The sequence below is a fragment of the Ascaphus truei genome, chromosome 21 (genome assembly GCF_040206685.1).
Source record: "Ascaphus truei isolate aAscTru1 chromosome 21, aAscTru1.hap1, whole genome shotgun sequence".
NCBI lineage: Eukaryota > Metazoa > Chordata > Amphibia > Anura > Ascaphidae > Ascaphus > Ascaphus truei.
Window position 1 is genome coordinate 2,769,367 of NC_134503.1, and position 26,373 is coordinate 2,795,739.

Genomic DNA, 26,373 nt, shown 5'->3' on the forward strand with positions numbered 1-26,373 from the left:
ACAAACCACGGCGTTTCTGTGTCTCGTGGGATATGTTACCACGTTATGTCGCGGAGCCAACGGTTTCTGGGACACGAAAAACACTTGTAGCCACTTGTAGCCACGGTTAAACGTGATACACATGGTGTTGGATTTCTAACTATTTTCACATTAGTGCACCCACAATGCGTGTAGCGACGTGTTATTGGGGTTTCATTTAATACGCGGTCACTGAATTAAAGTGGAGTGCCGGTGTGTAGGGCGGGGGGTAACCGCGCGCTCTCGCTTTATCCTATAGGTGTTCGATGCCACTAATACCACGAGGGAGCGAAGGTCCCTGATCCTGCAGTTTGCTAAGGAGCATGGGTACAAGGTACTGTGTGGGGAGTGTAACAGCAGTGTGTAGTCTGGGGTTCATCTGGGAATTTAGGAGTCGGCCCTTGTGCCCTTTCAATCTGTGCCCACTTTGCCAGGTGTGGCCATTTGCTCCCCGATTCTCGCTGAGACACCTGAAGCCACATTCATATTATTCTGCTATCTCACTGCAGGTTTATGCAATCGGCGCCCGCTTCCTATAACACATGAAAGATTGCGGGACCCTCGTCCTTAGCCCTGCAGTGCCAAAATATCCTGCAGCACATTGCAGAGCAACACAGGAACTTGAATCCTTGGGGAATCCCCATTAATCCTATGGGGTTCCTTACAATGCATCTGATCTCAGACGCGCTATTGGAGAGGGTTGGGGTTCCTTACAATGCATCTGATCTCAGACGCGCTATTAGAGAGGGTTGGGGTTCCTTACAATGCATCTGATCTCAGACGCGCTATTAGAGAGGGTTGGGGTTCCTTACACTGCATCTGATCTCATACGTGCTATTAGAGAGGGTTGGGGTTCCTTACACTGCATCTGATCTCAGACGCGCTATTAGAGAGGGTCGGGGTTCCTTACAATGCATCTGATCTCAGACGCGCTATTAGAGAGGGTTGGGGTTCCTTACACTGCATCTGATCTCAGACGCGCTATTAGAGAGGGTCGGGGTTCCTTACAATGCATCTGATCTCAGACGCGCTATTAGAAAGGGTTGGGGTTCCGCAGAATGTCACAATATAATTATAGGGTTCTGTTGGAAACCTCTGCTCTAAATAATCACTTGATTTGTTTTCCAAACCTGAAGGTTTTTTTCATCGAGTCTATTTGTGACGACCCCGATATAATCGCTGAAAACATTATGGTAAGAATGAACGATGCGGGGCGGGGGCAGTCCGGATTAAGAGACATATTTATTATGTGGTGCTAAGCCACGCGATCCGCCGCCACCGCCGATTCACTGGAACCGCTTGTGTCTCTGTCCCAGCAAGTGAAGCTGTCCAGCCCAGATTACAAGGACTGCGACCGGGAGAAGGTGGTGGAGGATTTCCTGAAGAGAATTGAGTGTTATCAGATGTATTATGAGCCTCTCAACGATGATTTGGACAGGTAATAATAATAACTTTATTTATATAGCACTTTTCTCCCAATAGGACTCAACGCGTTTCACGCATTTAAAGCTAACCGTTACAAAACATAAGTGTAATATAATATACATCGCGGGGAATATTACGCATTTTTATCAGTCTGGTGCTTGGTTAACGTTGGTTAGAAATTATGTTAAAAATACAATAATCGTTTTTATGACATGTCAAGACCCTCCCAGTGTCTGCTGATCTACAAAGAGGGCTTAAATGGGGGGCTGATTGCCCATTAAAAGTGAAATATGTATAGTTTAGAAGGCTATAGACCAGGGGTCTCCAAACTACGGCCCAGGGGCCACATCGGGCCCCCACAAGGTTTTATCCGGACCGCAGCAACTTGAAATATATAATATATATATATTTTTGCTCATTATATATCATTTCCCAGTGTAAGCGCGGCTTCCTTTGTTTGTAATTGTCACTTTCCTCTCTTGTTCTGAATCATATCATGCCGATTACTCCCAAAAAGATCCAAATAAAACGTATTCATTCATTTATAAAATATATTTAAAAAAAGTACGATGAGTCCCGCGTCCCGAAACGTTTGGAGACCCCTGCTATAGACGATTGAGATCCTTGGCTGCCGGCCTCAGAAAACTCCTTACATTCTTGCAATATCCCCTGGGCATCCCGGGGAGGAGTGACAAACAGGTCACTTAGCTGGAGGGCTATATTTAACATAGGATATCACGGGATGACATCTATTCTGAAGAATAACGTTTAGATATTTGTAATCGTTGCAAGGAGACGGATGTAATAAGGCCAAACACGTGAGGTTTAGGAGGTGGCAAGGGGCAGATATACATTTGTTGCTCAAACTTAGGCGCAAGACGGTCAAAATGAGTATTGTTACATTCAGCAAACTCGCCTGAACCCATCGATGTGACTCACGTCTTAAGCATGTCATTTCTAACCAACATTAACCCCAGAAGTAATTGTGTAATGAGGGCTCAAAAGTCCCCAGAGAAACAGTGCATCAAAAAATATAGGAGGATTGGTATCATAAACAAGTTCCTGAGTGGAAAAGATCAAAAATCAAAAAACAGCACATCCGTGAGAGTCACAGTGCAGCTCTTTGATGGGTGATGTGTATAATGTATTAAATCCTATTTGGTGAGTGAGAAGACCAGGGTTCTGTTAATAATAACCCCGTCTATCCACAAACACTTGGATCAACACCCTGGAGCATAGTAACCCAGCCAGGGTACCATTGTGACGCAGTAATGAAACTAGAAGTAACTCGCGTCGTTGACGCTGTTCATAGTTCCACGTGTCTTGCGTGCCTCACGTGGTGAAGTAGAAGTGAATTTAGAAATCCATGGGAGGAAACAACGGAGCACAGCCAGGATCCAATAAGGAAGGAAGTTGGAGCAACAATCAAAAATTGAGTTAAAAAGGATTTATTTAAATGGTTAGACACATGGTATAGAGCAGGTCAAAGAGGGAAGTCTTGAGTCTGTTTGTACATTTCCATGTCGGGGCCTCTCGGACGATGATACGAGGCAGCGGTAACCGGTATACACCATAAAACACACACACACCTTGTAAATCTCAGATTCAGCAGTTTGCGAAACACACAATGGCTGACACAGAGGGGGGGGGGGGGCGACTAAACGGGGAGTTCTACTGATTTCCCAAAGTAAGTGTTTCACGTGTGTGTTAAACTCCCCGCCTTACAAGCAGATGAACAGGACAGGGGTTTGAACCAGGAACATTTCTATGTATATTACACATGGAGAGACTTAAGAGCAGCCTCCCTTATTCTCAGCTAACATGGCCTTAAATTGAGTTTTTCTTTGGTCTTTCCCCCCTGGCCCTCACTATCCCCCCTGGCCCTCACTTTCCCCCCTGGCCCTCACTTCCCCCCTGGCCCTCACTATCCCCAACTGGCCCTCACTATCCCCAACTGGCTCTCACTATCCCCAACTGGCCCTCACTATCCCCAACTGGCCCTCACTATCCCCAACTAGCCCTCACTTTGCCCCCTGGCCTTCACTTTGCCCCCTGGCCCTCACTTTGCCCCCTGGCCCTCACTTTGCCCCCTGGCCCTCACTTTGCCCCCTGGCCCTCACTTTGCCCCCTGGCCCTCACTTTGCCCCCTGGCCCTCACTTTGCCCCCATGCCCTCACTTTCCTCTGGATACTGAGGAATAACTGAGACACGTTTACCTCATTATGTGTTAATGAAGGGACATAGCTGAAGTCCAGCTACTAAACAGGCCTCCTGCGGTCAAGCTGTAATTAACCCCTTTGTGCCTCCTATAACAATGCTGTTAGAAGTAGTCACACATATCCATCTCCTTTAGCGATTGCCTTAGTTTCCCTTGTAAACCCGCGTTTCATTGGGAAATTCTTCTCCATTTTGTAGATGTAGCAAATTGGCAGGGGATCTTAAAATGGCTGCCGGTTTGAACTTTCTTACAGTGGCTATAAAACTCATCCCTTATCACTGCAACATTGGGATCCTTTACTCCGCCTGTTACAGGTCTCTGGTACATGTTGTGCAGGATACGGTTAGGCTTTGGGGCCTAAAGGTGTAAATGTATTAACACCTTCACTGCCGGAGGTGTTGTACCGCTGGCTGCATACGGGTCAGACGCATCTTAAATTATACAAACCATGCAACATTGCAATGGAGATAAGAGGGTGCCCAACTCCAGTCCTCAAGGGCCGCCAACAGGCCAGGTTTTCAGGATATCCCTGCTTCAGCACAGCTGGCTCAATTAGTGGCTCAGTCAGAAAGAAGGAGTTGGGTTTAAAACAGTTAAGTGATCAAGTGCTTTCCCTCTGTACCACGTAACATGTGCCCGCGGCTGCCACAGGCGCTGGCAGAACCTTGCAACGTGTCCTCCTGCTCACAGGGAGACAGCTCCGGGATCATTACACCTACAGTATATTATTTCCTGAAGGCACAGTTGTTGAAGTAGAATTTAGTTTTATGATCTCTCTCTCTCCCCCCCCCCCCCACCTCTCTCTCTCCCTCTCCTGCCTCTCCTCTTTCCCCCCCTCTCTCCTGCTTCTCCCTTTCCCCCCTCTCTCTATCACCTTCCCCCTCTCTCCCTTCCCTCTCCTCCCCCTTTCTCTCCCTTCCCTCTCCTGCCTCTCTCCCCCCCTCCCTTTCCCTCTCCTCCCCCCCCCACCTCTCTCTATCCCCTTCCCTCTCCCTCCCCCCCCCCACCTCTCTCTCTATCCCCTTCCCTCTCCCTCCCCCCCAGCTCCCTGTCTTACATTAAGATTTTTAACGTGGGGAGCCGATACCTGGTGAACAGAGTTCAGGATCATATACAGAGCCGCACGGTGTATTACCTGATGAATATCCACGTCACCCCCCGGTCCATCTACCTGTGCCGGCACGGAGAGAGTGAGCTGAACCTCACGGGCAGGATTGGGGGGGACTCGGGGCTGTCCCTCAACGGGAAACATGTGAGACACACCACCAACCATTAGTCACGCATGTCACCCATTGCATACTCCCTTCTCCTGCAGTTTGCATGCTCCCTGCTCCCTCACTTCTCCTGCAGTTTGCATGCTCCCTGCTCCCTCACTTCTCCTGCAGTTTGCATGCTCCCTGCTCCCTCACTTCTCCTGCAGTTTGCACGCTCCCTGCTCTCTCCCTTTCTCCTGCAGTTTGCACGCTCCCTGCTCTCTCCCTTTCTCCTGCAGTTTGCACGCTCCCTGCTCTCTCCCTTCTCCTGCAGTTTGCACGCTCCCTGCTCTCTCCCTTTCTCCTGCAGTTTGCACACCCTGCTCTCTCCCTTTCTCCTGCAGTTTGCATGCTCCCTGCTCCCTCACTTCTCCTGCAGTTTGCACGCTCCCTGCTCTCTCCCTTTCTCCTGCAGTTTGCACACTCCCTGCTCTCCCTTCCTCCTGCAGTTTGCACGCTCCCTGCTCTCTCCCTTTCTCCTGCAGTTTGCACGCTCCCTGCTCTCTCCCTTTCTCCTGCAGTTTGCACGCTCCCTGCTCTCTCCCTTTCTCCTGCAGTTTGCACACCCTGCTCTCTCCCTTTCTCCTGCAGTTTGCACGCTCCCTGCTCTCTCCCTTTCTCCTGCAGTTTGCACGCTCCCTGCTCTCTCCCTTTCTCCTGCAGTTTGCACGCTCCCTGCTCTCTCCCTTTCTCCTGCAGTTTGCACGCTCCCTGCTCTCTCCCTTTCTCCTGCAGTTTGCACGCTCCCTGCTCTCTCCCTTTCTCCTGCAGTTTGCACGCTCCCTGCTCTCTCCCTTTCTCCTGCAGTTTGCACGCTCCCTGCTCTCTCCCTTTCTCCTGCAGTTTGCACGCTCCCTGCTCTCTCCCCTTCTCATGCAGTTTGCACGCTCCCTGCTCTCTCCCTTTCTCCTGCAGTTTGCACGCTCCCTGCTCTCTCCCCTTCTCATGCAGTTTGCACACTCCCTGCTCTCTCTCTTTCTCCTGCAGTTTGCACACTCCCTGCTCTCTCCCTTTCTCCTGCAGTTTGCACACTCCCTGCTCTCCCTTTCTCCTGCAGTTTGCACACTCCCTGCTCTCTCCCTTTCTCCTGCAGTTTGCACACGCTCTCGGGAACTTCGTCCATTCCCAGCAGATTGTGGACCTCAAGGTTTGGACGAGTCACATGAAACGCACGATCCAGACAGCGGAAGCGCTGGGCGTGCCCTATGAACAATGGAAGGCACTGAATGAGATCGATGCTGTGAGTAAAGGATAGGGACCTCTGAGGAGGGGCTGGAGGCCTATAGGGTATATAGCTGCAAGTTAGTTAGACACCCATGCATCTATTAACTCTCTTCTGTGTCAGAGGGCCCCCAACACATGGCACACTCATTACCTTACTCTATCGCACGCCACACTCATGGCAGGGAGGCTGCAAACCACCCGTCCTCTCCGCCGGGCTGAGCGGGTAGAGGTGGATCACGGCCTCTGTCTCCACACAGCGCGGGGATGCGCCAGCTGAGCAGCGGCCAGATACATGGCAGGTTTTGTAACAAAGGCTAAAACAGGTGGGCAGCCAACAGGTCAGGTTTTTAAGATATCTTGCCTTCGACAGCCACCTGTGCTGAAGCAGGTATATCCTAAAAACCTGACCTGTTGGTGGCCCTTGAGGACGGGAGTTGCCCACCCCTGGACTAAAAGGCCCTATGACCACTCAAATCTGTCCATTCCTTAGTACAAATAAATTATGTGCAGAAGGGATCTTTTGGCTCATCAAATCTGTGCAGCGAAATGTCCCACATGTTAATACGTCCCACAGCCAGTGCGTGACCGTGGCGGAAGAGGTGGCTTATGGTTCATAGTATCTGCCCTCGTTTAGCATGAATTGCTGACTATATAAGTATTTCAACCCCCTTTCTCCAGCAGTCTTGCAATGGCCGGTGCTTTTGTTGTTTTCAGGGCGTGTGCGAGGATATGACGTATGAGGAGATACAGGAGAATTTCCCTGAGGAGTTTGCACTGAGGGACCAGGACAAGTATCGTTACAGATACCCTAAAGGAGAGGTGAATAACCGCGCAGCCCACACCTTCCTCTGTATAGGCAGCAGATACCGCGGCCAGCACAGCACGTTATATCGCAGTTCCAGTGTTTATTTATCATTAGGTATCCAGGAGATGTGATATGGGAGCTACGCTGCGTCTGGCAATGAAACACTCCTCCTGTCTGTATTTTCTCTGACCATGAGATACCTGGCTAGCTCTGACTCTCACACTATGATGGTCCCAATAAGTAGTTGGTGTCAGGGTGGGGGGTGGTTGAGACGTCCCCTGTGTGTCCTGCCCTGTAACCTTTGTCGCCCCCCCCCCCCCCCCCATATCACAGTCCTACGAGGACCTGGTGCAGAGACTGGAACCGGTGATAATGGAGTTGGAGCGTCAGGAGAATGTGCTGGTTATCTGTCACCAGGCGGTCATGCGCTGTCTGCTGGCGTACTTCCTGGACAAGAGTGCAGGTGAGACACTTACTGTTGGGTATTTCCACGCGCCTGCCATGTACACAGTGAATTACATCACAAAACAGATGGAAGAGATTACAAAATGCTCCCACATCATTACCAGCCACGCCACGTGGCACTGCCTTTTCATTGACACGGCCTGTTTTTCACTTTCCCCAGAGGCGTTACCTTATCTCAAGTGCCCCCTGCACACCGTGTTGAAACTGACCCCTGTGGCATATGGTGAGTAACCACGTGCCCTCCCTTTCTCCAGGCAACTTATACTAGGAATGTGATGGTACCGATCGGGGCGCGGAAACTCATACTGACTTAGTGTAATGAGGAGTATGAAGAAGCGTTACTTTCAGGGTGTCCTGCTTACGTTATGTAACATACAAAGTGAGGCGGAGCATTATACGCAGCACATTGTCTTTATACGGCACATATAGAATAGGATGTATGAGCCACTGCTTGATACTTTTGGTTGGCTTCCACTCCTTGATAATAAAGCAGCTTTGTCCGGGTAGTGTCAGCATAATATAGAAAACCAACGTGCGCCCCATTTACTTCCCCGTGCGCCCCATTTACTTCCCCGTGCGCTCCATTTACTTCCCCATGCGCCGTATATTCCTGAAATCTTCGCTGCGGTACGGAGAGCCGAAACCTCCAGCTGTGTATCTGGGCGATACCCCCCCAGGCTCTGCTCCTGCAGTGCACAGCGTGACACAGGACATGTGAGGGACTTAGTGCAGAAAGGGATAGAGAATATTTTTTTTAACCTCTTCAGTGCCACATTGCAAAGAGTTTTATATTTAAAACAATTACAGAGATTGTTGAAATGCTGCTAAATGTTTTAACATTTAAAAACGCGCAGCGGGTGTCTGACATTAGGGCAACTGGCACTGCCCCCTCCATTCCCTCCCCAAAGCTGGCAATACAACCGTCCCCCCCTCTCCTCCCCTTCTGTATAAAGAGAAGGAAGTAAAATGTTTTAGTGCCATTAACGGAAATCGTGTTTTCCGATACCTTTCAAAACTGAATATATACAATGAGGCTGCCATTGTTTGTGCTTCAGTTAATGGGGCTAATCTTCTCGCTGCAGGGTGTAAGGTGGAGTCCATATATATGAATATTGAGGCGGTGAACACGCACAGGGAGAGGCCGTCGGTGAGTACATGCAGATATGTCGCAGCACTGGGGAAATGTACGTCTGTGGCAGATCGATGTCTGCCATGTCCACATGATTAGATCTGGCCTATATTCTGTGTGCTACCCACGTCCCTGTTTCCATGAACAGATCAATAGATCTTTCTTCCCTCTGTGGGTGGATCCTCTGCCCTCTCACTGTCGCCCATGTTGATCTTCCGTTCATGCTCTGCTTTTAGCCCTTACATATCTCCTTACACGTACATAAAGTCCAAAAACAAGGGCGCAACCTACATCCATCTCCCAGGGTTAATGCAGCTTTCAGACACACTTGTGCCTCTGGGTTTAATAATCCATGGCTCTGTGAAAATAATCCAGACTATAAGAAAAAAAAAGGGGGCTTATTTTATGGTGTTGCTATCAGCCCGTTTCACATTGTGAGATACCTGCTTGCAGGCCAGGATGAGCTAAGTACAGGCATGTGATGAGGAGCCTGCCGGTACCATGCGGTTATTTTCTTGATTTAATAAGTGTTTGCCATTTGGATACAAAGCTGCACACTCAGGGATTATATTCGTTACGGTCCTTGCCCTGATCTGTAATAAACACCATGGTATGAAGAGAACAGGATGGGACCTGTAGCCACAGCAGTTTCGGCCCTGAGGCAGGCAAGAGGGTTTTTAGGGTGAGGGGTTACATTTCCTGCAGTTGCCAAATGTCGCGGGGGTGAAACGACCGCAGCTATTTGTATTAGACCGTGAAGAGAAGTCAAATATTTCTGCATGTTTTAATAAAACAAATCCGTTTTTTTTTTATCTGATATCGGCAGAGAACATGGGCATGTGTGAATATTAAAAACAATTCTAACACCTCCGCACTGCACTTAAATCTCACTCTGCTTATTACAATGAACATCTCAAATGTGCAGGTCTTATACAGGAGAATACTTTTCTGAAAAGGTTTAGCAGTGATATCCCTGGCGCGGTGTAATACCCCTACAGCCACTCAAGATGTTAAGGTGCTACCACAGGTCCAATGTACAAGGGGCTGAGGATGGAAAGGGTGCTGTCCCCACATGGGACCACCGTGAAATAAAGACATTGCTTATGTTTGTGACCGGCTCATTCGAAATAATGTAACAGTGCTACTTACTCGCTATTTTATTTTGTAATATGTATCTTAATGCAGGGGAGTGCAAACTTTTGCAGCTGCACCCTCCTGCCTTCCCTCTGCTGGTGCTCGCGCCCCCTCCCTTACCTTGATGTGGGGTCATGTGACGTCACCCGCAGCGTCATAGCGTGTCACGTCACATGACGCCAGCAGAGTCGAGGGAAGTATAGCGTTGCAGAGTCCGCACGCGATCCAGCATTTCATTTAAATGCCTCGGGGAAGAGTGCGAGGCCTCTGCAACTGCCCGCTCTCATTAAACAGGCCCACAGTGTACAGCAGGATTCACAGAGCATCGTTGCTCATCGTTCCACCTCCCCAGGAACACATTCTAGGTAGATTTGGGAAATATTTCTGTGCTGCTTCAAAGGCTGTAGTCCATTTGGTGATTAAGGAATAAAACTATTTTAAAAAAGTCAGTATAAACCTTAGAGTTAAATTAAGACACCAAGTTGCAATTTAACTAGGAAAGCATGTTTTTTTATTTTTTTTAAAACAGATTTTTTTTTTCCACGTCCATAAAATTTGAACAATTCTGTACACCTGACACACACGCGAAAAGCCAAAATCTCCCTCAATACAACTAAAAAAAAAAAAAACTACATATCTACTATCACCACCATTAATTTTCCAATGCAGATTTTGAAATCCGTCTCCCCATTTCTCTCCCTCAGAACGTGGAGGTATCGCGTGATCCGGAGGAGGCGCTGGATACTGTACCCGAACACTTTTAAAACAGGACTGAGCAAATGAACTGCATTTTATTTTTTTACCAACATAGATTTATTTCAGTTAGTGGTCAGTAACCAGAGACTGAGGAACAGAGCTGCCATAGAGAAGAAAAAACATTGAAAGTAGCAAGGTCTGAGCGTTTGAAACCTTTTCAATGAAGGAATATTTTGCCATAGGAAAATATTTTCTGCTTATACCTCCCAACGCATGGCCTCCCTCACATCTCAGGACGAGTTATTGAATGTTGAAATGTGCCTCACTGTGGGAGAAGACTGGCCAAGCACAGAAAACTACCGAGCCTCACTGCTCACCCCTTTTTACTATCCATGTGTAATGTGTATTTGGAATATCTGTATCTGGAATATAATAGTCACAGGTGTCCCCGAGACCCACGCCTGGTCATACGTCTGGCTGTAGGATACATACAGGAACCGCATCCATACCAAGATATTAGCTTCTCGCATCTGAATGTATAAAAAGGCACTTCCTGAAGTAGCTATGAAGTTACAGTTTTTGGTGTTGTGCTCAGCAATTGCACATTTTAATAACAAACCAAAATGGTTTATTATTTGAACAAAGTTACCATGAACACCTTGTTTTGCCAGAGGATGTGATGGAAGAGGGGTAAAAACCACTAGATGTTATATAATCGTTTTCCTGCGAGAGGGGCCAGCAGCGTTTCACAATGAAGTCCTTGTTCCTTCTGGCACTGGGTACAAATATACGGGCCCCGTAGCTTCCAGGGAACTCTACATACCCATTCACAATGGAAATGAGGGGCCCTGGCAGGGATGGGGCAGGAGCTTTGCCAAACTGCAGGGAATGTATAAAGCTATGTGAGATGTTTTAAAAACAGGTTTATTAAAACATGTCTTAAGAAATAAGTTGCTGCGTCTCTAACTTTGAGCGGACACCACAGAATAAATGGGACTAACCAGAGCGCCCCAGTGCTGTCCTTCCTCGGATACACATCCTGGTATTCCCAAAGGGGACTGGCCGGGAGTAGTAAAGGGTTCTAGTTTCCAGTAGATGGCGCTGCACCCGCTCCTTCCTGCGCTTCTTTGTACTGCGATGACCAAGACTTGGGATCCTTTTGCTGAATCTACAAGGAGAGGATAACGAAATGGGCCGTTTGTGTCCAAGAGCTACACTGGTATATTAACATTTATGCAATAGGGGTAGCAATAACATTTTGTTTGCGCTGCTATATACTATTGGGAGGTGTTGCACACAGTCAGTAACACATTACCATAATGTAAAACATGTATAAATCCAGCTATATCAATCCCTGCACCCCTCGTTGTAGCTCTGACTTCCAAGACTTGTGACCTCAAAAGCGCATATGCAAAGTACATTAATGAGCATATCTATTAAAAAGGTAGTACACACGTTGGCTTCTCTAAAGGTATTAATTACAACTATGCACTTTGTTTCTACATACAGTAACAAAACGAAAAAAGGGGAGTTAATCTGATCGGTAGTTCCTCCGTGGCCGCAGAAACATTTGGGGAAATAAGGTCCACGCAGGCAGGTGGGCAGCAGGATTATAATGTTCAGTTAATCATGTCCCAGGAGCCCCTATAAGGCTCCCTACTCTCCCCCTCATAGTGAGATAAGACTTCTCCAAGGAAATGATTCTTCAAACAGTGCCGTACACACAGAGCCATGCGGCTTAAGCCAGGCTCACTGGGATGGTGGAGGCTCAATAGTAACAGACTAATAAGTCCACACAGAATCTATCCAACAAAAAGGTGACCACACCCAGAATAAGACATTCATCTAACAGAAGATGCAAGCAAATCCCGCTCCAACTTCAAGCACAAGAACTCTCTCCACAGGAACATAATACCCTGCCCTTGGAAACTACTAGGTTTCCATACCTGTGGCCCTCACTTCCCAAACTGGCAATCACACAGCAGCGATATCTGCTTCAGCTAAGCAGGGGAGACTAAATTTGCTGCTGAATATTAATGGCTAGGACCACGGGTAGACTTGCATCCGGCTGCCCAAAGGCACAAGATGTACCAGAAAAATAACCAAACCCGCGAGTAGTGGAGCTAGCCCCTTGACTAGGACAAAAATAACTGCGGTGAGAAAGCAGGGAGCCTCGCCGGGACTGCTGGAGAACATTCAAATACACTAATCATGAATATTTAAAATAATTCAATACGGACTTCCTTTGTTCACATGGTTTCTAAGTGGTGTTTAAGTGCAGAATATTATTTCCGGATTGGTTCTTTGAGGTAGAAACCATATATACTAATGGAGTACAGGCATACCCCAGTTTAAGGACACTCACTTTAAGTACACTTGCGAGTAAGGACATATCACTCAATAGGCAAACGGCAGCTCTCGCATGCGCCTGTCAGCACGTCCTGAACAGCAATACCGGCTCCCTACCTGTACCGAAGCTGTGCGCAAGCGGGGAGACTATAGAGCCTGTTACACATGCGTTATTTACATCAGTTATGCACGTATATGATGATTGCAGCACAGTACATGCATCGATAAGTGGGAAAAAGGTAGTGCTTCACTTTAAGTACATTTTCGCTTTACATACATGCTTCGGTCCCATTGCGTACGTTAATGCGGGGTATGCCTATTATGTCTGATCAATTTAATGTAACCGCAGTAACACATCTCCAAATAAATCGCCTGCTCAGAGGACAGAAATACAAGTGGAACAAAGCTCACGGAGATTCCTCACCTTGGAGACAAACTCCAGGATTTTCATTTTGGAAGTTTCTTTATAAGCACGCGACCCCCATCGAAATTCGTACTCCGCGGGTTCTGTGTGCGGGATGCGGATATACTCCAGGTACCTGCGCAAGAGGCGAGAATAAAACCCGCTGCCAGCATTATTTCTTGTCTGTGTCTGCAAAGTAATGTTAATATGAACCCCGCTTCAGCTAAGTAATATGTGAATGTATATGGGTACGGTGCTTGTGGGTGACAAAGATGGGTAAACAGCAAAGAAAAGAGAACCCACTATTAGCACTAAATACCTTCAAGCAATGTAATGTGAAAATCTTAAAAATAATCTTTAATGCTGAACTAATTAAAATAATTAGTATTAAAATCCAACAAGGGCACACACATTATATATATATATATATATATATATATATATATATATATATATATATATATATATATATATATATATATATATATATACACATACATATATATAAACCCTATGATGAGTATATAAGACACTTCAGGTTATAGATGGGTGGAAAACAATTGAGGTGAATTAGATCAACTGTTCCAAGGGAACTGATATGCAGTATTCCCTAATGTGGTTGTTTAGGTGAGAGCAAGGGCGGGGGAGGGCTAGCACAGCCTGTCTCAGATAATAGATAGGTCCCTGAGCAGTTAAGGGGTTAATGAGGGTGAGAGTGTAATGCAGATGCGGAGCCCTAGTTTGTATGACAGTATAATGAAATTATGCACATATAGAGTTAGGTGCATAATTTTATCAGGTCCATACTGCTACACACTCATACACCTCACTTGATGTATCTGATAGTCCCTATGGAAAAACGCCTTAACAGACAGCTGATGGAAGTCCTTTATTTTAATTAGTTCAGCATTAAAGATTATTTTTAAGATTTTCACATTACATTGCTTGAAGGTATTGAGTGCTAATAGTGGGTTCTCTTTTCTTTGCTGTTTACCCGTGTCTGCAAAGACCAGGGAACCAAAGCAAAAGCTACGTCTGGAAAAGCAGCATCCCCACAACCCTTTCCATAGCATTAACACACAAGTAGCCTGCGAGTCACTCAGCTTCGGACTGAATTCTCAGCTGTGACACACAGGATGTGTCAGAGACAGCAGAGCCATCACAAATCCCTCTCTTTAAATGCACAGTTGCATGTTTTCAGCTAGGATTGGTTTGAGCTAATTTAACAATTCTACATGTAGCCCCCTCTTTGGCACGACTAGTACTGTAAGGGGTTAAACACCTTAATGGGTTAACTGGGTGGGATCACTCAGGGTTTGCCCCTCCCCTGTTCTACCTCGTGACCAGTGATGTTATGATAGGGAGCAGAGGGTATATACACAGGGGGTCCTTCAATTATTCACCATATTATAAGCCTGAATACATAATAATGGGGTGAATAATTTAAGAACACCCTGTATATCTCCCCTTATGCTCTAGAAACAGGTTCTTCAGAGTCCTGACTGGGCTCCTCACTGAGCTATACACACAAACCTATTTACAAGTGTATTAAGAGGTTTACGGTCACCTGTTATTATTTTGTAGTTAGGAAACGTGTCCCGATCTAAGTAAGTGCCAGTACTGAGGGCCCATTATTGTTCTCACTACTGATAAGGATGCAGCATGCTCTCGGTTACAGTTCTCGGCATAGTAACTCTGGAGTATGTTTGGACCGGCACAACCGTAAAGTTCTCTGTGTATTCCTAATCGTATCGGTATTGATGAAGTATGCGGTACATAATAGCAGGGTGCTAACGCAGGAGCACAAAGTATACTCCTGAAAGGCCCATTCCACAAGAAGTGGGACATTAACGCTACTGACAATGTATCCTTACTACGGGTAACACGTTTAAGTAGCACCCCAGCGTAGTTCCCCCCACAGGCCGGAGAGACTGAGCACAGCCACGGGGTGTCTTAGTCTGATGTGACCTCTTTGGAGCCGGGTCACGAGGGATGCATACATTCACTGACCTTATGATCACTCATTACACTGGTAGGAAGAGCTTGGTATATGGCAGTAACGTTTAATTACGGGTATGCAGAAAATCTTACAGCCAGTGACCGAGATTATAATATGTGCTCATAGCGTGAGCAGTTACATTATTATGGAAGCGCGTGGAAACAGTTGTCTGCTGCTTGCTACAAAGTATCTCCCCACCGGGCCGCTGCTCGAGGTGGTGGGGGCTGAGCAGCACAATGCTCTGTGGTGTGGTATAAACAGCCAGGGTACGGACTCTCCACAGGCTGCTCTGATCACACCAACATTCACTTAAAAACCATCTGCGAGAATCAGGGGGCTCAACTCCAGTCCTCAAGCCCCCTGCAACAGGTCAGGTTTTCAGGATGCCCCAGCTTCAACAGAGGTAGCTCAGAGACTCAGTCTTCGACTGCACCACCTGTGCTTACGCTGGAATATCCTGAAAACCTGACCTGTTTGGGGGGGGGGGGGGAAACTGGAGTTGAGCGCCCCTGTGTTAGAAAACGGTCAGACTATTTTCTAGATTGCCCAACACTCACTCACTTCTGTCTTACAAATTCGTCAGTTACAAGCTTCTTCACGTCTCCAAAGTCAGAGTTTTTGGACCTTCAGGTGAGAAACAAAAAGAACGACAATGAAGAGCGCCCAAGATACAAAGCAAATGGCGAGCTGGGAAGTAGGAAGCGCTTGTGTAAAGGGGCAGAACGTACCCTGGCTCAATATGCAGGCGCCTCAGGGTCTCCCAGATAGCAGCTGCAACGAGATGTAAATAAGGACAATTAGGGCGAGACGCAAGGAGATGCTACAAGAGCAAATATAATAACATTTACATCAGCCATTACGCTCAACGCCAGCGGCCCTTGTACTCACACTCTTTAGCGGTATTCCCCTTCATGAAGATGAGACTCAGGATCACTGTGAGCAAACCCAACTTGGCTATGCCGTCATCCCTGGAATAAAATTAAAATATCATGGATCACAGGATGACATACTAGACCTCCACTAATGCGCTGATGTTAACAATAGTAGTAAAATAGGTTGCAGATTCATCAAGCGGTGATGGAGTTGAAACAAGCTATACAATACTAAGAGTAAACTGAACATTTGTTTACAATATATATAATACCTCTCTAAAGTGAGATATTTTACACTGACTAAAAGGAGGAACAGGCTACCCACTACCACCAGTGCCTTACACACTCATACCATCTCCCTCAACATCGCCGTACACTACTGGGGGGCAACAAGCAGCCCCACAAAGACGTCCACAACCACCACTCCCCGATCAATTTCAACAAGTCACAGGAGCACGTGGGGGGGCGGAGCTACAGGCAGAGACAGGAGCAAGCAACACAGAGGGAGTGAGAGAGCGATCAGCACAGGAAGGGGGTGAGAGATCGAGAGATCAGCACAGGAAGGGGGTGAGAGATCAGCACAGGAAGGGGGTGAGAGATCAGCACAGGAAGGGGAGAGAGAACGAACATGAGAAATGTTATATGGAGCATAGGAGTTATTGGGAGCGGTTATATGGCAATAGATTATGCGCGGCCCTTCTTGCCCACCACCCCCTTACACTCTCATGTCATCCCCTTCCACCCGTTCCAACTTGTTGGTAAGAATGTACACATGGTTCTTGGTGTCAATCTCTTCCAGCTGGAACCCAAACACCTAAAATGGAGGAAAGAAAAAGCAGGTTCGTATAGGAATGGAGCGTGCCATTTATTTTTTAATTACTATAACTGGGTGCGCATAATAGCCAGAAAGAAGTGAGGGACTACAAAGCTTTACTACAGCTCAATGAATAATGTGTAACCTACTTATACCTCTGGTTCCCCCTTATTTGCTATTGTACAAAGCCTTGATTCACCTGCTGCAGGATCTTCTTGGCACGGATGAGTATTTCTGGGTACACGTCCTTGTATTCCTTCACCACATTCTTTACAATATCTGCATGGGGAAGAAGGATCAGATTTTCCACTACAAACTGCAGCTGTCGCAGAGATGGATTTATCTTTAGATGCAGCCACCCCCTCGAATGCATTTACTATTGATGTTTAATCTGTATCTTTATGGACTGCCATAATACCATTTACAATGATCGCAGTCATGGCGGATTAATGAGAGGTAACAAAGCACTGCTGCAGAAAAGATGTGAGAACAGCTCTTAGAAGTCAACTAGTTTAACACCATCACTCTGCTGGGGGTGCATGGGAAGAAGCTACAAACCACAAGAGGTGGACTCACCTGCCCGCTTAATGGGCAACTTCTTTTGGTCTCTCACCAGCAGGTACTGCACCACCTCACTCACCTTCAGAGATAAACACATATGGCAAGTTAAGTCCTTGTTGCTGATATACTTAGAATGCAATACTGACCAGACTTGCTTTTTGGATCCTTCAAAATACAAGAGTAATTTCCGTGATGGTGTAAGGGCAGTGACTGCAGCCAATCACTTATTTAGCCTCTAAGTCTATAGAGAGGCCTTTTGCTGTGCTGGCCTCTGATACTGGAGAACCTACTTCCAGCTCCAAGTGATCTTTATGTCCAGGAGACTGTGGCACAGCAGCCATGTACAACACCGATCAAAAGTAATGATGTAAATAAATGAAACATTGTAACAAGTAGCACAGTATATAATTTGTAGAATCGCACAGCTACATAGCTAGAACGAAAGGATTTCATTGTAGTTTCTCCTTGGCCCAGCACGCAGCCGTTTTCTCCCCTGTACTCATTATGAGCTGGATTTCCCACAATACCTTGAGGTTGACCTGCTCCGGTGAACGCTTCTCCAGGTTTCTCTGCACCTGCGTTGCCGTCTGGGTCAGAACCATAGAAGAATCTTCCTCCAGGTCTGCCTCTTCACCCTGCGCATGGGAAAAGCTCCAATCAAACCATTTATTACAGTGCATTAAATACTGTTCACCTGGCACCATATTCAATCAATGAGAGTACTATAGGACAACATTTATATTGGATTTGGGGTCTAAATCCCAATGAGACTAATTATAAACAAACAGTGACTGACTTCAGCCTAAAACGGTGTCCTGTAGCTAATAGGACACATGTAGTCAAAGCACAGAAAGCACAGTAGCATGCCCCCTACTACAGAACACAGAAATGTTAAACATATAAAGAAAGGGATCAATGAAAGTAATAAGTCCCTGGGGGAGGACACATTTCAAGCCTTTTCCCTTGCTCTGTCGGTTAGGCTGGTTTTAATCCGGTGATGCGGTGGCCGAGCAAACCACGTGATACCGCCTATAAAATATATATTATCTGTAACTGTGCATGCAATGTCTTGTATATAATGTATAACCCTGCTCACTTAATGTAACCATGTATTATTTGTCATCATAACTCTGTGCCCAGGACACACTTGAAAACGAGAGGTATCTTATTTATAAAATATTTTACCAGGAAGTAATACATTGAGAGTTACCTCTCGTTTTCAAGTATGTCCTGGGCACAGAGTAAAACAAATAATACATGGTTACAAATACAGTTACATAAATGAACAAGGTATACATTTATATACAAGACATTGCATGCACAGTTAAAGAAAATATATATTATGAGCGTATGAAACAGTTACAGACCAGATTAAAGTGTGAGACAGCCTTAGATTTGAAAGAACTTAAGCTGGTGGTGGATATGAGAGTCTCTGGTAGGTTGTTCCAGTTTTGGGGTGCACGGAAGGAGAAGGAGGAACGTCCGGATACTTTGTTGAGTCTTGGGACCATGAATAGTCTTTTGGAGTCTGATCTCAGGTGATACGTGCTGCATGTGGGAGGGGTGAGGAGCTTGTTCAGGTAGCTGGGTAGCTTGCCCAGAAAGTATTTGAGGGTGAGACAGGAAAGGTGAACTTTGCGCCTAGACTCTAGTGATGACCAATCTAGTTCTTTGAGCATTTCGCAGTGATGTGTGTTGTAGTTGCATTGGAGAACAAAACGACAAATTGAATTGTAGAGGGTGTCAAGTTTGCTAAGGTGGGTTTGAGGAGCCGAGCCATATACTATGTCTCCATAGTCAATAATTGGCATTAGCATCTGCTGTGCAATACGCTTTCTGACCAGGAGACTTAGGGAGGATTTGTTCCTGTAAAGTACCCCTAGTTTGGCATAGGTCTTGGTTGTCAGGGTATCAATGTGCATCCCGAATGTTAAGTGGGAGTCAAACCATAAGCCCAGGTATTTAAAACTAGTGACAGGTGTTAGGGTGGTTTTAGCGTTGGTTCTAATCAGGAGCTCAGTCACTGGAAGCTTTACAAATTTAGTCTTGGTCCCAAATACCATTGTTACAGTCTTGTCAGTGTTTAAAAACAGTTTGTTTTGGGAAATCCAGTTTTCGAGTCTCAAAAAGTCAGACTGAAGTATGTGTTGAAGGTCAGAGAGGCTATGGCTGTGTGCATACAGGATTGTGTCATCTGCATACATGTGTATTGAGGCTTCCTTACAAGCTGTGGGAAGATCATTAATGAACACTGAGAAGAGTAGGGGCCCCAGAACAGAGCCTTGCGGGACACCACAAGTGATATCCAGGGGGTTGGAGTTAGAGCCTGAGATGGACACATGTTGGGATCTTCCTGATAGGTAGGACTGAAACCAGTTTAAAGCATGTTTCCCTATTCCAGAGCTCTGGAGTTTGTTAAGCAGGATAGCATGATCAACTGTGTCAAAAGCCTTTGCAAAATCTAGGAATACTGCACCAGTGAGTTGTCCCCGTTCCATTCCACACTGGATTTCATTGCAAACTTTTAGCAGGGTAGTTACGGTGGAGTGTTTGGGACGAAACCCAGACTGGAATTGGCTAGGGAAATTTGTCTTGGTGTAGAACTCGCTTAATTGGGAGTGGACACATTTTTCCATGACTTTGGATAGAATTGGGAGAAGTGAGATTGGCCTGTAGTTTGAGACAGTGTTTTTGTCCCCACTTTTGAAGATTGGGACAACTCTGGCAGTTTTCCAGGTCTTAGGGATATGGCCTGCAGACAGGATAGAGTTGACTATGGACGCAATTGGTTTGGCAATGGCTGGGGCACCAAGTCGTAGGAACCTAGATTGTAGTAAGTCGGGTCCACATTGGCTGCTTAGTTTTAGTTTGAGGAGCGCTTGTGTAATCTCCTCTTCAGATACTGGGCTAAATTGAAAATTGTGGGCAGTGTTGGGAGGGGGTGGGACTATAGGGGTACTCCCAGGATGAGATTCAGGTTTGGGGTTTGTGCTGCGTTTCGCTAATAAGTTAGTGGCACACCCCACAAAGTAATCATTGAATGCATTTGCAATGTCAGTGGGGTTTGTCAGAGTAATATCCCCCTTAGTGATATTACTTGGTTGTTGATGGTTAGGAGGCTGGAATATATTGTTGATAACCTTCCAGAAATTAGCTGGGTTTGATGTATTCTGGAGGAGATTGTCAGAGTAATATTGTGCTTTTGCATGCCTTGTTTGCCTTGTGCACACGTTCCGCAGGCATCTGTAGTGATTGAGATCCTTGGTAGTGCCAGTTACTTTGTAGCTTTTCCACAAGGCATCCCTGAACTGGTAGAGTGCTATAAGGTCAGGTGTAACCCATGGAAGGTGGGCCCCCCGTACCCTTATTTTGCGTAGTGGAGCATGGGTATCGCAGAGTTTTAAGAACTCGGATTGGAAATAGTCGAGCGCAGAATCAGGGTCGGGAATTAAATCGATTCTGTGCCATGGGCAGTTGGTAAGGTCATCCAGAAACTGTTGTGGGTTAAAGTTTCTAAATGTTCTAGTGAGGAGAACTTTGGGGCTTGAATGGGGCGGTTTAATTTTCCTTACACAGTACACTATTGCATGGTCACTGAAAATGTCAGGAAGGATGCCAAAGGATTGGATTCTGCTGGGATTTGAGGAGAGAATCCAGTCTAGCAAGGAATGGTTATGCGACTTCAGGTTTATTCGTGTGGGTTGGGAAATGAGTTGCGATAGGTTAAGTGACTTGAGTTGTATCTGGATTTTGTGGTTTTTAGGGTCAAGCCAATTGAAGTTGAAATCCCCAAGAACTAGCAGCTCACTCTTCTCATTCAGAGAGGAAATGGAGGCAAGAAATTGGGTGATATCAGTCAGGGATTGTAGAGGGGCTTTAGGGGGGCGGTAGATGCCAGCAAGCAAGATGGGCTTAGAAAAGGGGAGGCAGATTTTGCCAACTAGAGTTTCAAAAGAGGGTGGACTTGGTGGGCAATGTAGCAGTGTAAATTGTAAGGTGTCTGCAATATAAAATAACACCCCTCCTCCTCTCTTTGACCTATCTCTCCTAAAAATGGAGTATCCCTGAATGGCGATATTTGCATCAGGGGTTTTAGAGGATAGCCATGTTTCTGTAAGAACGATGGCTTTGGGTTTATGCATAAGGCACCATGCCCTTAGTTCGTCTAGTTTGGGCAGCAGGCTCCGGATGTTTATATGGGCGACAGATAGCCCTTTTTGGAATTTAAAGGTGGAATTCTCAGGGGCATGGGACAGAGCTGAAATGGGAGGACCTGGGTTAGTTTCAATATCACCTGCTAGAGAGAGTAATAGTATGAGAAGAAATTTGGGTAGTTGTTTACAAGTTGTAGATTTGTGGTGTTTTCCATTAGAGTGAGCAGTGGTTGGTGTGCTGGTTTTTAGAGTTCTCCACCAACATTCAGTAGATAGTGCAAGGCTTTTGAGTAGTCCAGGGTGTATGGTGATGTTGGGTGCGGGCCAGGATGGAGGAGTTTGTAGTGGATAGAGGGAGTAACATCTCCATGAGGCCAGGAGAAAGAAAAAAGTTAGAAGACATAGCAGGTTCATCTCTCAATGTATTACTTCCTGGTAACACATTTATAAATAAATTAATCCTATTAGTTAGTAATCCACACTACCATCACATAAAATAATGTCTGATGTGTATATTGTGATTTACTGAGTGTTGGAGACCCAATTACTTATACTATGTCTTATCAAGGTCAGGGGACATCCTGTATCCGTGCAATACTCAACATTGTTACTAGCCAACTACTTTGAGTTTCATATATTTGATCATTGAGTGACCCTGACATACTTGGCCCATCCGATAAAAGATGTGTGCAGTCTGCTGTGACAGAGAGGTCACAAAGCTTAAGCCCCCCTGTGTTTGAGCAGAACAGCATGTGTCTCTGTGGTGTGGTATAAACAGCCAAGAAGTGACCTCACCTAAGCCTGCTCTGAGCACACCAGAACTATCTGACGACAGCGGGATTCGAACCTACAACCCTGAGCTCCCCATCACAGAGCACCACACCCCTAAGCCATCTCCAGACCTGAAACAAGCCAATTGTATTTTCAATGTGAATGCTTATTTCCGATGCGATCGCCTACCTGTCCATTTCTTGTAAAAAAAATATATATATTTTTCGGATTTTCATTTTATTGTGTTTTGGAAGAAAAGAAAATGCAGGTTTTTCTTTTGAATCCCCAAATAAACTTAAGACGTGGTTTAGTTGATTGTCTCAGATGATTTTAATCGCACGCCCGGGTTCTGCTGTCATACTGTACACAATGTGCTGTTACCTGGAGGAGGGAGGCGTCGCGGTGACCGCTGGGCCGACTTCTCTTCCGCTGCTGGGTCATTGCTGTTGGACCTGAAAGAAAGCAAGAGCAGGCAGGATCACAGTCATCACACCCGCACATGGGACTACAAACTGACAAATGTAACCCCTTTGGTGCTAGAGCAGGAGCAGCCATCTCCACTCCTCAAGGGCCACCAGCAGGTCAGGTATTGTGGATGTGGCACTATCAGTGGCTCAGTCAATGGATGCACTGCTGAAGCAAGGATATCCTGAAAACCTGACCTGTTGGTGGCCCTTGAGCACTGGAGTTGGCCACCCGTGTGCTAAACAACATTGCTGAAGTCTTTTCTGGAATCAAATGAACATAAAAGGGCTGAGAAGAAATTGTAACTTAAAGGGGCATTCATTAAGGAGCCTTTATTTCCAACCCCATGTAGGGGCAGGAAGCAGGGGAGTTTCCGGAGCTGATCCCTCGTTTCCAATGCATGCATGTCTTTATATAGTGCCAACAGTGTACTCAGCGCTTTACAAGAGAGACCATACAGAGAATTACAATACAATAAGTGCACACACAAAGTCAGACAATATGAAAGGAAAGCCCATAGGAATGTGATCTAAACGCAGGGGGCCGCAATCTTTTTTCCCTGTGCCCCCTGCTGGCTTTCCCCCTCTCCTCGCACCCCCGCTCTTACCTTGATTCAGACCTCCTGGCGTCACGTTGTCATGGCAACGTGACGTCACATGACGCTGCGTCACCAGGAGCGGCTGAATCAAGGTAAGCAAGGTTTACAGAGGCCCCGCAGCTCCCCCAGCATTAATTTAAGTGCCTTCGGGAAGCGCGCGGGGGGGCTCTGTAAACCCCGCGCCTCCCCCCGCAGCAAATCTCGTACACCCACCCACTTTGCACACCGCTGATCTAAAGCCGGCCTCGTAGCATGCAGTACTCCCTATGTCATGGGCTCCCATCCAGAGTGTCCGTCCCAATGACGTAGTGACTACATTCTGGGGCACTCACAGGGTTAAACCTCAGCAAGGGGTCCCCAGAGCTGAAATTAACACAGGTCAGCTACAGAGACCTTTGAGATTTATTAGGGAGGGGAGTGGGGGCAGGGAGAAGAAAGAGGGTGTGTAAAATGGGGGAGTGAGGAAGAGCAAAAGAGGGGGGGGAGCAAAAGGGGGGGGGGAGCAAAAGGGGGGAGGAGCAAAAGAGGGGGGGCAAAAGGGGCAGGGGACCAATAAATTGGGGGGGGGGGATTGGGGTAGGGGAAACGATTTGGAAATTAAGGGCTCTTTGCTCAAGTAAATCTAAATAAAACGTATTTCTTTTGATAACGATTTACTAGAACATTTTCGGACTTTTATTTTAGCCAATATTTATTGCGATATATATAAATATATATATAGTTATCATGATAAGTTGACATCATTATCATGGGAGTTTTTTTCTTATCACCCAACCCCCAGGGCTGGGATGTAACAATAAAGCACACACTCGCTGCTGATGTGCCAGTAATATTGCTCCTTTAATCTTTTTCTTCCTGCGATAGTTTTCCCGATCACGATATAATAATCTTTAGGACAAACTGTCCCTTCTGTTGCTGTGAGTGCGGCTTTTTCCTAGTTCCCTACACACCGATGTGCTCTGCAATGCGTTGAAAGTCCCTCTGGGCCCTGCCAGAACACTGCAGGAGTTGGGCGACCACTGAGGTAACCACCTGTGTTACGGTGTTACCGAGCCCGCTCCCCCCCACGGGTGAGTTTCCGCCTTCTTACCTCACTCGTTCCAGCCACCAACCGGAAGTCCCGCCCTCCCCGTCAGGGTCGCTCAACCACATACGTGCGGCCAACGGGCTGCTGCTCCTCCTCCAATGAGAACGCAGAGCGGCTCCCACGTGACGAGATTCTGAGGCGCGAGCGAGGAAGTGCGCTGATTGGGCTGCTTGAGTTTCGCGCCATCTGTCACTGGGTCTCGTGCGCCGATTAAACTGGGAGGGGCCGACAAAATGGGCGGGAACACGGTTCAAGAGGTTAAATAACATTTGTATCCAATTTAAAATGATTTTAAAAAGTCATGTGGTGCATTAAAAAACCAAACAGTGGTAATGTGGCTTGTTCGAAGACGTTGTAAACATAAGGAAATAAAATATTGGTGCAAAGCTGGATTACAATTATTTTTCAAAATGTTTGTACATTTCAAATATGCCAGAAAGTGGAACTGTGGTATAAGAAAAAAAAAGTACAAAATGATTTGCAAATAAAAAGCAGTGGTACTGAGTTACCTCTTACTGATATCACACACAGACACATAAGAAGCAGGGATATCCTGCAAACCTGACCTGTTGGTGGCCCTTGAGGACTGGAATTGTCCGCCCCTTGGGTTAGACTATAGCACAGTCTCAGTACTTTCATTTAACCACTCTTTGACTTTAGGTTGGCCGCGTCCAAACTTCGAATTCCTAATAATGGACTTCCTTTCACGGCCTTCATTTTATCCGCTTTCTTTTTACTAGGAATTCCTGTCACCCTCGTCCTCGGCCCTTTAGTGAATGCAGCCACAACATCTGTCCCGAGTTGCGGGATGATGAGCTTTTTAAAGGGGATGAGGCAAGAGTTGAAACAAACAAGACACGAGAGGAACATTCATGTACTCCGTCCGCCAGGGTCTGTTATTGCAATTATGCAGAACATTTTGAGGTTTTGCAGCTCCCAGCTTCAAGATGGAGCAGGAAAGTGCTCTGTGGGGGGTGGCAGGGGTTGTAATTTATAAAAGATTGCCTGCTAGAAAGATGGGGAATTTATTTATCGTCACCGGGTTTATTGAGGAAAAACATTCCTCGTTGAAATAGCCGTTTTTGTTTGATGAATCTGATGCAGTGTTTTTGGCCACGTTTTGCCGTGGCTATACAGCCGGGAGATGTTGCTCAACATGACTCCCATAATTACTACTAGTTTTGACCTTTTACCCAGTGTTACCAGAGTACAGACCGTGTCAATGTGATTGCAAAATCCTGTTTTTCCATTATTTTAAATGGGACGCAAAATCTTTCATCAACAACACACTAATGGCATCATCATTTCATTTCCCATGGGGGGCCCAGGGAGGTGAAATCCCCTACACAGAGGCTGTGGCCTGGGGGGTCCCAGCCGTCTATAATTTATAGCCAGCTGACAGGAAGGGTGAGGTATGTGGGCCGCTGTAAAGGGAGGGGGTATGGAAACCATGCACTATATAAAGTAACAGATGGGAGAACCATCCGTAAACAAGGCTGCGGGGTTTTTTTTTTGTTGTTTTTTTTTCCACAAAAATGTTATTGGTTTTTTGAGCAAGGACATACAGGAAACAAACATTCAACTGGGTGTTAGGGGAAGTGGTGGTGGGGGGGGGGGGGGGGATTTGGGGTACATAAAAAAGAGGGGGGGGGGGGACAGCAACATGGTGAATCAACAGTTCTTGGTACTTTATGCAGTTTTAGGATCGAGTGGTGAGCACGTTCGTCGTGAGACATCATCTCCACCTGGTATAGAGAGCAGATCTGAGGGCCTAGTTAATTGAAGAGAAACCGTAGATCAGCAGTGCGCAAACTGGGGGGGCGCAAGATTGTTCAGGGGGGCGGGGGGGCGCGGCGGTTGCAGAAGCCCTACACTCTTCCTCCAAGGCATTTAAATTAATGCCGGGGGATCGCGTGAGGCCTCTGCAAATTCA

The 26,373-nt window shown here is 46.5% G+C and overlaps 2 protein-coding genes across 6 annotated transcripts in view; one reads left to right on the forward strand and one right to left on the reverse strand.

The window, feature by feature from the left end:
* PFKFB1 (6-phosphofructo-2-kinase/fructose-2,6-biphosphatase 1) overlaps positions 1-11,317 on the forward strand; it is a 25,449-nt gene extending 14,132 nt beyond the window's left edge. For both annotated transcript variants that reach the window (XM_075578417.1, XM_075578416.1), the window contains exons 5-14: positions 278-352; positions 1,155-1,211; positions 1,335-1,456; positions 4,706-4,913; positions 6,008-6,154; positions 6,853-6,957; positions 7,277-7,406; positions 7,569-7,631; positions 8,491-8,555; positions 10,376-11,317. In XM_075578417.1, the coding sequence (XP_075434532.1) occupies positions 278-352; positions 1,155-1,211; positions 1,335-1,456; positions 4,706-4,913; positions 6,008-6,154; positions 6,853-6,957; positions 7,277-7,406; positions 7,569-7,631; positions 8,491-8,555; positions 10,376-10,435 (1,032 nt within the window). In that variant the 3' untranslated portion in view covers positions 10,436-11,317. The remainder of the gene's footprint in view (positions 1-277; positions 353-1,154; positions 1,212-1,334; positions 1,457-4,705; positions 4,914-6,007; positions 6,155-6,852; positions 6,958-7,276; positions 7,407-7,568; positions 7,632-8,490; positions 8,556-10,375) is intronic.
* LOC142471938 (non-structural maintenance of chromosomes element 3 homolog) lies at positions 11,271-24,592 on the reverse strand. 4 transcript variants are annotated; one of them, XM_075578419.1, is made up of 11 exons: positions 24,444-24,592; positions 22,672-22,742; positions 17,893-18,000; positions 17,381-17,444; positions 17,004-17,083; positions 16,710-16,804; positions 16,007-16,086; positions 15,847-15,889; positions 15,680-15,742; positions 13,141-13,255; positions 11,271-11,535 (listed from the first exon to the last, which is right to left on the reverse strand). In XM_075578419.1, the coding sequence occupies exons 2-11, from the start codon at positions 22,729-22,731 to the stop codon at positions 11,449-11,451; spliced, it is 795 nt and encodes a 264-aa protein (XP_075434534.1). In that variant the 5' UTR covers positions 22,732-22,742; positions 24,444-24,592; the 3' UTR covers positions 11,271-11,448. The 4 variants fall into 4 exon arrangements, with proteins under 4 accessions (XP_075434534.1, XP_075434537.1, XP_075434535.1 ...); XM_075578422.1 differs by having other exon boundaries at positions 17,893-18,016; positions 24,444-24,468; XM_075578420.1 differs by lacking the exon at positions 24,444-24,592 and adding an exon at positions 24,304-24,437.
* Between the last annotated feature and the right edge of the window lie 1,781 nt (positions 24,593-26,373).

What these genes read in the sequence shown, in the direction of transcription:
- LOC142471938 (XM_075578419.1), bottom strand. Translation starts at nt 22,731, where the DNA reads ATGACCCAGCAGCGGAAGAGAAGTCGGCCCAGCGGTCACCGCGACGCC. An exon ending in CGGAGCAGGTCAACCTCAAG is followed by an intron (nt 17,445 to 17,892) that starts GTATTGTGGGAA and finishes TTATCTCTGAAG; the next exon opens with GTGAGTGAGGTGGTGCAGTA. An exon ending in GACGAATTTGTAAGACAGAA is followed by an intron (nt 13,256 to 15,679) that starts GTGAGTGAGTGT and finishes CCTCTTGCGCAG; the next exon opens with GTACCTGGAGTATATCCGCA.